Here is a 13351-nt window from a genome sequence, read left to right as displayed (position 1 = left end):
GACGACATATATATCATCACTAAAAAATGTTGTCACTAATAACTTTTTTTTAGTGATCAGTGACGACAACAAAAAGTCGTCCGTAAATAGGCCAAGCAATAGTGATGATGTTCTTAATGTCGTCACTATTGTGTGTTCTAAACACTCCCGCCCTCTTGCTAAATCTTGGCGGGAATTTACTAGTGACGACTTTTCTAAGTCGTCACAAATGAGTTGGCTCCCATTAGAGGTTTGTGACGAGTTAGAAAGTCGTCAATAAAGGATCGGCTTTTGTGACAACTTTTTTTCGTCACAAAGAAAAGTTGTCACTGATGACCAATTTTCTTGTAGTGCCACTTAAGTAGATATTGTATTGTTTCATATATTGACTCGAAATTTTAATGGGGCAATAAGTAGCAGTAGATATTTCAGATTCCCAAAAAGGAAGCACCTCAATACACAAATAAATTTTCCATTGGCCTAAAAGCAATTTTTTTTGAATAGGTTCTCCATTGGCTTATTTGAGCCCACTCCATCTCCCTTAGTATAGAGTAAGAGTATGTATGAAATAGAAACTATTGTGTCAACAAAAAAAAAATCAAAAAACAATTTCCTTTGAAGATTTACAAATGTTTTGGATTATGGTCTTGCATGCTTCCATTCTTAAGAATATCAGTTTAAGTCCGAAAATCTGTAGTTTGCATCTTCCTGATGTAGGAATTGATCAATCTTGGAGTGAAGAACATCATGGTTCCAGGATTGGTGCCAGATGGATGTATGCCAATTTCGTTAACAATGTTCAAGGGCTATAAGAAAGAAGATTATGATCCAATAACAGGTTGTCTCATTTGGTTAAACGATTTCTCCGAGTATCACAATGAACTACTTCAAGCAGAGTTAACTCGAATTCGGCAAAGGCATCGTAATGCAGTAGTAATGTATGCCAATTATTACGATGCTCTCATGCAGCTTTATCTCTCTCCAGAGCAACATGGTAATGCTCTCTCTCTCTCTCTGTGTTTTTTTCTTCTTTATTTATGTATATTAGTTGTATGATCTTCTATATCTCTGTTCGTTTCTTTTTACACAAACCATTGTCTAAATCACAACTATCAAAATCAAATCAAGCATTGTTTCGGCAACTTTGATTGGAGGGTATAGAACTAGTGTTAATAGGTGTAAGGTTATTACATCTGCTATAAAGCTGTCTATGTTTAATCATGAAAGGGAATTTATTCTATAGAACAAAAGGAAATAAAGAAGTTAAGCTTTGGTGATAACCACATTTGAAGTTCCTATATTGTTCTTTTTTTCCTTTCGTTTTTTGGAACTAACGTTCTGGTCTGCCAAGTCTGAGAGGCCTCGGTCGAACCATGTATAACACGTCTAGATATATGTTTCCATCACTAATTACCTTACTTAACAAAATTAACTCAATGTGAATTTGTTTGAAATCCTTGTGTGTGTGTGTGTGTGTACGTAATCTCCCAAATCAGCATCATCATGATATGCAGGACTCTCATAATTCTGAGAGAAGCATTTCTTGTGAACGTTCTTTTTAAGGGTTTGGGGGAGAACCTCTAATGGCCTGCTGTGGTGCGGGAGGCATCCCCTACAATTATGACTCCGATGCTGTGTGTGGCGACCCGCCCTCGACAGCTTGTGCTCAGCCATCTTTATCTATCAGCTGGGATGGGGCTCACTGTACTGAAGCTGCAAACAAATTTATCACCAAAAGTTTAGTAGAAGGGCCGTACACCGCTCCTCACATCAACTCTTCTTGCAGTTTAATTACTGAGGAATCTGGACATTCTTCAGCAGCCACTGCTACTACGAGATAAAACTACTTTTTTTTTTTTTATATCCCACAAGCTCAACCAAAAGGCAATTGCTGAAGTCTGGCAACACTTATGAAACCTAAATCCTAGACACTCACACCCTCACAAGACGATGTGAGGACTCAGGGAGAGGGAACAGGGAGCTTCTACTAAGCATTAATTAGCATCCACTCACTCTGTGTTTAACCTCACCTCGGATCTATTTCTTAATTGTGTGTATCAAGATAAAACTACTTAATAGTGTGTATCAAGAGGTTTTCTGAAACCTGGCAGGTCTTTTTTTCTATTCTTTTTTTTTGGTGACATTAATGGAGTAATTGTATTGACTAGCATCCAACCTAGAACTTGGGCTATTATTTCTTGGATTAAAATTGACAACTTTATTTCTGGTGCCAAAACTTCGAACCCTAATTTCAATTGTCGAAAGCCAACTCAAGCGGGTGACGTGGGGAGACAGAGCAAATCAGCAGGAGCATCGTTTGTCGGCCCATTTAAAACTGAGGGAAGAAAAATATGCCCCGTCCCCATCCCACCCAGGCTCCCACTTGCAGACACCGCCGCCACTAGAGTACGAGCACGTAGACTTGTAATTTGTGGATAAGCATTAAAGATGGGCACATGCAAGTTCCTTGCATGGTCATCGTGCCAATTATAGATGGGTTAAAAACAAAAAAGCCCCCTGTGCTAAACCTAATACACAACTAAGCCCCCTATGGTTTCAAAATATGCAACGCGACACCCCGTGCTTTGAACTAAGTTGTAACACTGACGGAAATCGGTAAAATTAACGGGACTGATGTACTGGAAGCTAAAAACAAATTCTTTATACTTAATTTTTAGCAAATATTCCTATTGTACCCCTTAGCCCCCAATAAAACTCCCTCCCAGCGATGCTTGTGTATAGAATCGATTTCTACTTGATGGAGAGAAATTGAACTAGCCTTTGGGAGAAATCAAATTACCACACAGGAGGTTTGAAAGGTAAAGCCATCCTCTATATACGAAGTCAACCTGCGAGGAACTTCTACACAATCTTGGCTAACAAATTGCAGCCCATAAGGTAAAAGCATTTGATTTTGGGTTTTGGCTAACAAATTGTTGTTATTAGGGTTTAAAGTAAGAATGTTGGTAACTAAATTGGGATTTATCTACTGATGAAGGGAAATGACTGGCTAAAAAATTTGCTCATGTCTTCCTCAAGCTCTCGAGGGGATAGTGGAGCTAGGAATCTACGGTACCAATATAAGCTGTGCGACTGTCGAAGAAAGGCAAAGGTGAAGATTGTTGAGTCCGAAAAGCCATCCAAAGGGATGCTGTACTTTGTTTGTGAAAGGGATGAATGCAGATTTTTCTCATGGTGTAATCCCATCTATAGAGATGAAACCGGCAGAGGAAACTTTTTTGAGAGGCCAATGGTTGAAGAACATTTGTCGTGCTTGAACTCGAATTCTGAAGTGAAGAACTTGAATGATGAAGTGAAGAACTTGAAAGTACTAGTTAGCTATTGTCTAATGGTATCTATTTTTTCACTTTTGCTTCTGTTGATGAAAATGTCTGTAAAATAAGACAATGAAGAAGCTTATGAATGGAAATGAAAAAAACCAGGTAGTTTGTTTTGTTCATGGAAATGTGCACTTTATTCTTCTGTTCTTCCGAAAGATGTCCTACCTAAAACAATGAAACAAACATCTAACTATTATATACACTTGTAAGCATATTTGTGCATTAAAAACAGTTTTGAGCAATAAGCACACACAATAACGTCTTCTGCATTCCAATTTTGAGTAATAAGTACACCAAAGTACATTAAAATTTCCAGTCCATAAACTATTCCAGAAATATATCCCACCCAACATTCCAGAAATATATCCCACTATACATTCCAGAAACGATAACAATTTCAAATAGAGTAGACAAAATACATCCCACCAAACAAAAACTGCCCAGACAAATAGTACATGAAATATTCCAGCCCATAAAAACTGCCCAGAAATAGCTTCTTCTGCAATTGAGATATACCATTGCAGCCCATAATCATAATGCTCCATTAAAACAGTCAATAAGTACATTAAAGTGTCCAACATCAGCAAAGAATCCTCCAAATTGCTGAAGCCAACAGCATCCAATCAAAATACATCAAAGTTTCCAGTTTGCAATAATTGATAACAATTCCAAACAGAGTAGACAAAATACATCAGAAACATACATTCCAGCTGTTTGCCACCAACTCTAACAGCAACCACTAATTCCTTAAAACTACACAAAAAGGCAATCAACAAACATACAGTCCACTTCAAAATTCAACTCTAACATCTTCTTGCTTTCTTGGATCTTAGGTTGTATAGGACATCAACAACAGTAGGACGAAGGGGTCCTTTTGCTAGTGAAGTTGTTCCACTCACAGGCTGCAATTGAAGTAGAAAATATGAATGTTTGAAGGAAAAATGCTTCATTAAATCACTTTTGCGTTACATGAAATTCAACCTGAGAACATGATTGTCTAGCAGGCGCATTTTTTGCTACACTCGCAATTGTTGGCTGCGTATACTGCTTCCCGAGCCTGCAGTTTTTTTTTTGAACAGGTGCAGCTTGTTCTTGATTTGGGACTGGTTGCGGGGGTACTATTGGTGAAGGAGCTGATGAATGAAGTTCTGAACTTGATTCAGCTACATTGGTGTCAGGAGCCTATAAAAAACAAGTTCATTTTAATGTTCAATTAAAATGATTTGGGACAGCAATTAGTCTTAGCCTATGAAATCTGTAAGCTGTGTTACCTTGTAGAATTTAGAGTTGGGATGAATGGCATTCTTGCAGGTCCTTGCATTGTGTCTTGGCTGAAAACATCTCTTGCAAGTTACCACAAGACCCTTTCTGGTTGAGACTTGACCCTTTTTAGGCTCGTCGGCTGCCCTTTGCCGGATCTTTTTGGGTCTGCCAGGCATTCTTCGAACTGCAGGAGGTTTTGGGGGTTGTTCTTCACATCTCACCCAGTACTTATTACTTGGGACAGGTGTGATAGTGTGCTCATATGTTTTCAAGTAATTTTCTCTACTGTAGCAGGCATGGACATAATCAAGCAAAGGCAATCTACGTGCTCCTATTGCAGCACATGCATGAGCACAAGGATAACCTGTAAGCTGGAAATAGCCACATGTGCAAGTCTTTTCCTTCAGATCCACCACAACAGATTTTCTGGGCCCACAATCAATTTCATATTTGTTCTTGCCATCCCATGTGGGAATACACAGCCTACTGAATTTCAGATTCCTATCAATCTTCTCTGCAATGTTAGGACATATTTTTCCTTGAAATTTCTGCATACCAGTCCTCTTCACTTGAATCCTTTGCATGAGCCTTCTTCGAATCCACTCAAGCATCCCTATGACAGGTAGCTCTCTAGCTTCTAAGATATAGTTATTAAATGACTCACAAAGATTGTTCACAAGAATATCACATTTGCTACTTTGTCTAAAATGTGACCTGCTCCATAAAACACTTGGCACTTTTTGCAGCCATTCAGCTGCATCCTTTGAATTTTTTTCAAGGGAATTCATTGCTAATTTCCAGTCCACTTCATTCCCAGCACTTGCTGCTGCCCAGAACAAGTCCTTCAACTCTTTTCCTTTGAACTTCTGTTTGAAATTTTGGTACATATGCCTCAAGCAAAACCTGTGTTCAGAATTTGGAAATAACTCATTCACTGCATGGACCAGTCCTTTTTGTCGATCTGAGATGAATGTCCAGGGTATGTCTTCCACACCAAGTCCCAGATCAGCCATTAGTAGTTCCAGAAACCACTTCCATGAGTCATACCTCTCTACCTCTACCACTGCTACAGCTATTGGAACCATATTGTCATTGCCATCTCTACCAATTGCTGACAACAACTGACCACCAAATGCAGATTTCAAAAAACACCCATCAAGACCAATTATTGGTCGACAGCCATCGAGGAACCCCTGTTTGCAAGCATAAAGACAGTAATACAGTCTTTGAAATGTCCCTTGTGAACCTTCTTCTGCTGTATCAAGCTTAATCTTGACAGTGCTACCAGGATTTGTCTCTCTAATTGTAGCTGCATAACTCCAAAGGTGGTGATATTGCTCCATATCCGTGCCAAGCATCTCATCTTTTGCACATCTCTTTGCTCTGCGTATCTTGGCAACAGACACGTTAATCATTAGATCTCTTCTAATATCATTCTGAAATCCTATTGCAGCACACTGCGGGTCACCTCTTATCTTGTCTTGGTACTTCACGCTCAAATACTTGGCTGTTGCATGCTTGTTGTTGTAATCTCTAGCACAAACATGCTGGCCCTTCAATGATTTAATTTGAAAAGTAGTTTCACCTTGGACTGGTGTTGCACGAATCCTCCAAGAACAGCCCTTTGCACACTTCGTAATAATTTTTTTCGAGTAATTTTTTACCCAATCAACCTCATATCCCTCTCTTACCAACCATTCGATCAACACATATCTAAAAACTCTGAAATTGGAAAACTTTTGCCCAACCTTCAACTCAAAATGTGGCTTGAGAAACTCCACTTCAGGGTTAAAGTCATGACATTCTTCATGGCCTTCATCATTAGATCCGCACTTGTCCAGCAACTCTTCATCAGAAATTACTGGTTCTTGCCAATCCTCTTCGGGTGTATGTGGTGCTCCTTCTTCTGTTGAACTTTCCTCAGCCTTTTTACTGTTCCCTGCTTCAGCTTGTGATGGGATCTGAGATGGGTGTTGGTCAGCAGCTTGAGATGCAGCTTGAGATGAATTCTGAAATGAGATATGAGGTGGAATTTTTCCAATGCTATCTGGCCCTGCAGACTGCTTCTTATTTTTACTAGACTTTTTTTCCTTACTAGTTTCACTTTTGGCACGGCTCTTGATAGCCACCTTCTCAGGGAAAGAGAACACGTGATAAGGCTTAAAATGAGTGGAATGTAGTATGGACCCACTTTCTGGTTTACTACTTCTGTCCACATCTTTTTTACTTGCGAAAATGTCCTCATCCTCTTTTTTTTCCAACCCCTCCTTCAACCATTCAGGCTCATCATCATCATCATCAGTGTTAAATGGCTTATTTGGATTGCAATTACTAACCCCATCATTTTTTTTTGTACCCCACCATCTCTGCTGTCTATTTTGGTGTTATGTACCCCATCTGCATTTTTAATTGTTGTTGATGCATCCATTGTCGAATTTGGCTCCAACACATTGTCCCCACCATGTTCTAGTGGCTTTTCAAAAGGATCATCCCCACTACAGGCATATATTATCCTTGTTGCCAAACCCCAATGTGCTTTATTCATTAATTTAACATCATCATGGTCCCTAATTGGATGTAGACCACCATCTAAGTCTACTCCTGGAGCACAAAACCAGAAAGTCACTCTAGTTGCATCCTCATCCACTTTTTTAAACATTCTGCAAAGGCTAACTATGCAGATGTGGTCCTCAAATCTATTTTTAAAGATAGCCATACGGGTTCCTGTGTAGTGGAGGGCAGGATATTCTCTAAATTTTCCATCAAAATACATATGTATATCTACTGTCTCCTCTGACTTGTCTTCTTCTGTTGAATGTTTCAAGAAATATAATAAATATGCTTTAGTCTCCCAACTACTATGTCTCCATCATTGATATACAGAAAACCAAATAAACATAAAAGCACAAACGGAAAACCAATTTTAATAGCATTCTGGACCACTAAACCAGAGAAGACAGTAACAATTATAGAAATTTTACTTACAATTCTTTGTTAAATATCTTGTTGTAATAGCAAGTGACTGAGTTGTACTCAAACACACAAACACACACAAACAGAAACAGATCCTACTCAACACCCCTAATCAGCAAAAATTTCCCATCACAAATGGAAATTTCAGAAATTATTTGCGTCACCTAGTCAACACCCAAATATCAACAAAAATCTCAACTTTAAATCCAAACTTGCAGTCCCAAATCAGCAAAATTCTCCCATCAGAAATGGACATTTCAGAAATTATTTGCATGACTCCTAGTTCCAACACCCAAAATTTTTAAAAAAAATCTCGGCTTCAAAACTAAAGTCGTAGTCCCAAAACAGCAAAAATCTTCATTTTAAATCCAAAGTACCAGTTTCAAAACTCACAAAATCAGGAATTTTCTAAGGTAAACACCCAAATACGGGTGTAAATAACATCATCAGCCCTCAAAATCTGAGATGGGTAACCCTAAATTGTAAACTAATTATAACATGCATGAACTGATTTTAATTAATTATAACATGAACGAAGTATAGCATACATACCCATTTGCCTTCGATTTTCTGGAATAAATCTTCGTCTCCTTCGATTTTCTTACTTGATTCCGTCTCCTTCGTCTCCTTCGATTTACTTCTCTCTCTCTCTCTCTTCGTAGGGTTTGAAGGGAAGAAATGAGTCCGCTCAATTGCCTTTTGGGTATTATACAAGGGCATTTTGGTCCTTTCATCAGTTCCCGTTAATTTTACCGATTTCCGTCAGTGTTACAACTTAGTTCAAAGCACGAGGTGTCGCGTTGCATATTTTGAAACCATAGGGGGCTTAGTTGTGTATTAGGTTTAGCACAGGGGGCTTTTTTGTTTTTAACCCATTATAGATTCATTTACAGGCTTACAGGTTACTTGTGGTGGCGGCCGGAAGTGACAACTAAGATGCATGGCTCGTATCGTATTGTCTACATCAAGTTATGGTACAGCAATTGTCGCACCAAAATTCATCAGTGAATGGGAAAAGTCTTTAACCAACTATGGAAAGAATTTTAAAGCTTTTCATAAGTTTATACGAAAATTCTAAGGATTGGTATAGTGGTTTGTACCAATGCATTGGTAAAGTGGTTTGATGTGGTACGGATGTGGTAGGAGCAAGACACGTTAGCAAAAGCAAAATTCAAGGTTGTTTTTGGTGTGGGCTATGGCTGCCGGAACTTAAATGAGTGTTGTAATGGTGAGTTCCACATTGAAATGACCCAAGACAATTTGTCAGTCACATGGGTTCACCTCCACTGTGGGTTCACCCACGTTAACCCATGTGAAAAGACCCAAGACATTATTATTATTGTTTTCTAATTTATGAACAATAGACATAATGAAGAAAATGCAAAGTTAGATACATAACTAAAAAGAAATTTTAAAAAATAAATAATATATGTATGTGCAAAATTAGATAAACTTTGATTCATTTAATTACATGAATTGACAAAAGAGTAGATAATTTAAATATTTTAAAAGAAATTTTGGAATAATATGTACAATTAATTAAACCAATCATAGGAATTAATAATTGTAAAGGAGTAAACGAATGGTTAATTAATTAGTTGAGATAGAATATTTGTAGGAGAAGTAATATGTTGTTTTATTATATGAGAAGTAATTAATATGATTCTTTTATTATATTTGCAGGTAGAACATAAATAAATGTTTAAAAAATGCATTTGTAATGATATTAGTCCAAATTAATGAGAATAAAGTGATGACATAATAACCAGAGTGCAAATAGGTGAAATTTAATTAGACCACACTTGTCACTTTTAAATTTTCAACATTATCATCATAATCACTTAATTATACTTTTATCATTTGATTAACATATTGTCTATGTATTGTCATTCAATAGCACAACTAACTTTCATCTATAACCAACCATAAACATTATAATTACCTAATTCATAAAATAATATTAAAAAAGCTTTTAAAATATCAATGTTTTTTTGTTTATTAAGATTTTATACCAATTTCTTCCATATATAAAGTGATTGTTTTAAATTACACATAGATTGAGTGTGCCCTTTATCACTAGTAATACTAATGGTATTTGCACTAATGTATACATGAGTATTGATTAGACTATGTAGTGATACAGTTAAGAATATTTTTAATAGGTGTAAACACAAAAATATAATTCCTCATTATCTATTCTAGAAGTAGGACAACAAACAATCTTCACATTAAAAGTATTCCATATACTTTCATGGATAATATAATACAAGATGACATGCCCGAATTTACTAATGAATGAATAATTTTCTTTCAAACAACATAAAAAAACTTTTTACAGTTGGTACTCCCGAACTTGAACATATTTTTAGGCAAAAGGCGATAAAAATTTATGATTAGTGACAAAATCAACTCCACTTTATTAGAAAATGATATCACAATAATATTAAAACTAAATAATTACTAACCAACCATTATGAAGAAAATAAGTTTAAAAGTTGTAATTTAAATCAAGAGTAAATCTTATATATACTGACAGTGTATATACTATCACCGTTTGATTCATGACATGTGTGTAAAGATTGAATTTCAAATTCAAATTCTGCATAGTTGTCGTTCATCCAACGCTGATAATGTATACACTGTCATTATAGAAAAGATTATTTCTTAAATCAATACATGACATATATCCAAAATTTTGGAAGAAATACAATTTTTGTTTATAATACTTTGCATGTGTGTAGGACTGATCATTAATGTTTGGATAAAAACAAATTTGGTTCCCAAAGTTTCAAATCTTAAGCATATTTAGGATAATTGACGAAAAAATGATGATTAAGGATCAAAGTCAATTTGCCACTACTCAATAGTTTTGACTTTGCACTTTTTATAGCAATGTTTCGAATTTGGATCATCCTGGTATTTTAGATTTTAAATAGTGATATTAATGGTTTCAAAGGAAAAGAAATGCAAATTAGATTAAAATTATGTTGAAAATATCCGAAAGTTCAAGAAACTTCTTTCTTTTATTTTTTTTATTTTGTGTATTCATCCCATTTGTTCTCATAGACTTTTACTCTTGCATAACTGGTCTCAAAGGTACCATAATATATGTATGTATGGTTTTGCATTATGGAGAATTAATTGATAATGAATTCTATTATTTTTTTGTTACTTGTATTGATATTTAAATGCTCAATTAGATATCCATTCAAACTATAAAGAATATGAACTATAAGTAAATCAGATTCGTTTTCTTTTTTCAATTTTAATAGATTATCAGTAGAATTTAAGATGAAATTAATATTTTGTATAATTGTTTGAATCATTCAATAAAATTATTAAGGTAACGGGGGAAGGTGTAGGGTAAAATATTAAGGTAAACAAAATAGCCAAGTAACTATTTTAAAACTTTCCATTGAAACTTTGGATTTAATAGATAGAAAAATAAATTAATTGGATTTAATAGATTGAAAAGTAAATAAATTGTGTCCCATTAAGAGAGCAATTTAGCACGAGTTCAAAGTATTTTAAATGTCTGTTGGTTATATGTATACACATTTGACATAGGAGGTTGTAGTAGGAGGTTGTAGTATAGGAAAAATTGAAATAGGATTTTATTGCTAAATCGATTTTGAGTAAATGTTAAGTTCCATCAATTGTTTTAAATGTGCTTAAAATTATAAATTTTAGAGACCAAATTTATTTTTATTGAAATATTATTATCATTTTAATATATAACTAAACTTTCACATTCATAACCTGCCTATCTTGTGCGCCATTCTCAGCACACTTCTTTATCAGGTTACCGGTAATCTTTTATTTCTGTTCTTTTATTTTGTGCTTCATTTTCAAGTTGAAGTCACCCTTGTCAGTTGTTGTCCTTTGGCTCCTAGTGACTTGATGTGCGGCAGATACCATGTACAATTGTGTGTCAGTCTAATACCAATGAAATGGTAGAAACCGCTGTACCATTTTGAAGAAGCTTCGAAGTTTATAGGTTAAAGGATTATATTTTTTATTTATATTTTAAAATTTCCATTAATTAGAGACGAATATCCCTTGTCAAAAAACTACCAACAAATAGAGACAACCATTAGATTCTAGAAACTTTACACAACCAAGTATATAGACTCAAAGAAAAAAAAAGGTTTGGAGACTCAAATCCAAATAGAAGAGATTGTGGAGTATCCCTGTATCTCAATTACTATTTGAGCCGTGTTCTTGTTAGTAGCTTCCTTGTTAGGTGACATGTGGTTCTTTCATTATCTGGTTACTTTTGATTTTTTGTGGCTTTTATCTTTTTGAAAGTCTTGAAAAGTCAAAGGATACTAAAGTCTTTTCAACCAATCAAGGGAGGTAACTGTAATTATTGAAACACTAGGGGAGGTAGCTGTAACTAGGATAAACATCAGGGGAGGCATATAAAATTATCCCAGTTTTGAAATAAATGGTTGAAATTGAATCGGGCCAACACGGCCCAATCTTGGAATACTTCACAACCAAAAGCAAAAGACTTCTCCTCTTATGACAATATCATATGATGTTTTTTTTTAAAAAAAAAAAAAAAAACTTTTTATTTGGTACCCAAGAGCACATGATATGCACGTCAAAAAATGAAGAGTGTAGGAATAAAAATAGGTGATCATGAGATTTCTAAGTCAATTCTGGACCCTTCCCTTTTATCCCTTCTCGTTTGTAAGGTTATAGAACCTTTGAATTATAAAATAAAAATAAAAAAAAGTGGACTTACAATCAATACTTTAAAATTGTTGCTGTAAAGATGATAGCACACCACTTTGATGGAAGAAATTTAGCCCCAAAAATGTAACTGCCAATCCACTTTTTTCGTTGTGTACTTTCACAATATCAAGTAGAGCACAAGCTCTCAATTGAAAAGAAAAAAGTTGGAGTCCTCGTCACATCAAGGCGAACCCATAGCAAATCATTTCGTTCCGGTCTACAGCGTTCCACTAAAAGATTGGATTGCTTCCCAATTTTATTTGTTTATATCATCTTTACAATTTTCAATACATCTTTACAATTTTCAATACACCTTTTTATCTTCTCAATATCTTTTTATCTCACATACATCACATCACAAAAAGTGCTACAGTAAAAATATCCCAAATAATCCCAAATAACTTACAATCCAAACAGACATATGCTATCTCTCTATCTATCTATTTGTCTGTCTGGCTATCTATCTATGGTGAATCTTAGTGTTTTGGAGTGAGTATAATGTTATCTTTTAGTTTTGTACTTCCTAATAAGCCCTCATTCTTTTATTGTGTAATTCATTGTATTTCATTTATGGTGATACACGCACACATACATATATATATAACAACCTTCTATTAACTTTAAGTATATTTGTATTATGATGGCAATAAATATGAAAACTTCCTAACCAAAATTCTTTATCTACACATAGTTGGTTAAAAAAATATTAATACTATTGAAATGGATTACTAATAAAAAATACAAAGAAAATACAAGAAAATTAAAAACTACAAAATAACATAAAAGAAAAGAAAAAATAAAATTACAAATAGGAATAAAAAAAAGAATAAAAAATGATATGCCCACCATCTCTGGAAATTGAAATTATGAAGATAAATAGCCAGCTAGGAATAATTATGATGGAATATTTAAATCCCACCACCAACAAAAATAAACACCTTAAAAAATATAAAAAATTCATATTCGAAGAATTCATATTGACTTAATTCTATTGGCTGCTCCAATGCTCGATGTCTAGATATATTGTTCTCTCTTTAACACCTTTTGTGCATAAA

General features: G+C 34.9%; 1 protein-coding gene across 2 annotated transcripts; it reads left to right on the top strand.

Annotated features, from left to right (window-relative positions):
• The first annotated feature begins 683 nt into the window (after positions 1-683).
• On the top strand, positions 684-2197 carry LOC113757795 (GDSL esterase/lipase At1g28610-like). Of its 2 annotated transcripts, none has more exons than XR_003466485.1 (2): positions 684-973; positions 1494-2197. XR_003466485.1 is itself a non-coding variant. In XM_027300915.1 (2 exons), the coding sequence occupies exons 1-2, from the start codon at positions 727-729 to the stop codon at positions 1818-1820; spliced, it is 525 nt and encodes a 174-aa protein (XP_027156716.1). In that variant the 5' UTR covers positions 684-726; the 3' UTR covers positions 1821-2197. The 2 variants fall into 2 exon arrangements, 1 of the variants encoding a protein (XP_027156716.1); XM_027300915.1 differs by having other exon boundaries at positions 1543-2197.
• The last annotated feature ends 11154 nt before the right edge of the window (positions 2198-13351 follow it).

The sequence above is a fragment of the Coffea eugenioides genome, unplaced genomic scaffold (assembly GCF_003713205.1).
Source record: "Coffea eugenioides isolate CCC68of unplaced genomic scaffold, Ceug_1.0 ScVebR1_3325;HRSCAF=4521, whole genome shotgun sequence".
In the NCBI taxonomy this organism is placed as follows: Eukaryota; Viridiplantae; Streptophyta; class Magnoliopsida; order Gentianales; family Rubiaceae; genus Coffea; species Coffea eugenioides.
Note: the sequence above shows the minus strand (reverse complement) of the source record. Positions and strands in the feature narration are given on the sequence as shown.

Bases quoted from the DNA above. Each gene is read 5' to 3' on its own strand.
- LOC113757795 (XM_027300915.1), top strand. From the start codon at position 727: ATGGTTCCAGGATTGGTGCCAGATGGATGTATGCCAATTTCGTTAACA. The intron at 974-1,542 runs GTAATGCTCTCT...GTTCTTTTTAAG, and splicing joins TCTCTCTCCAGAGCAACATG to GGTTTGGGGGAGAACCTCTA.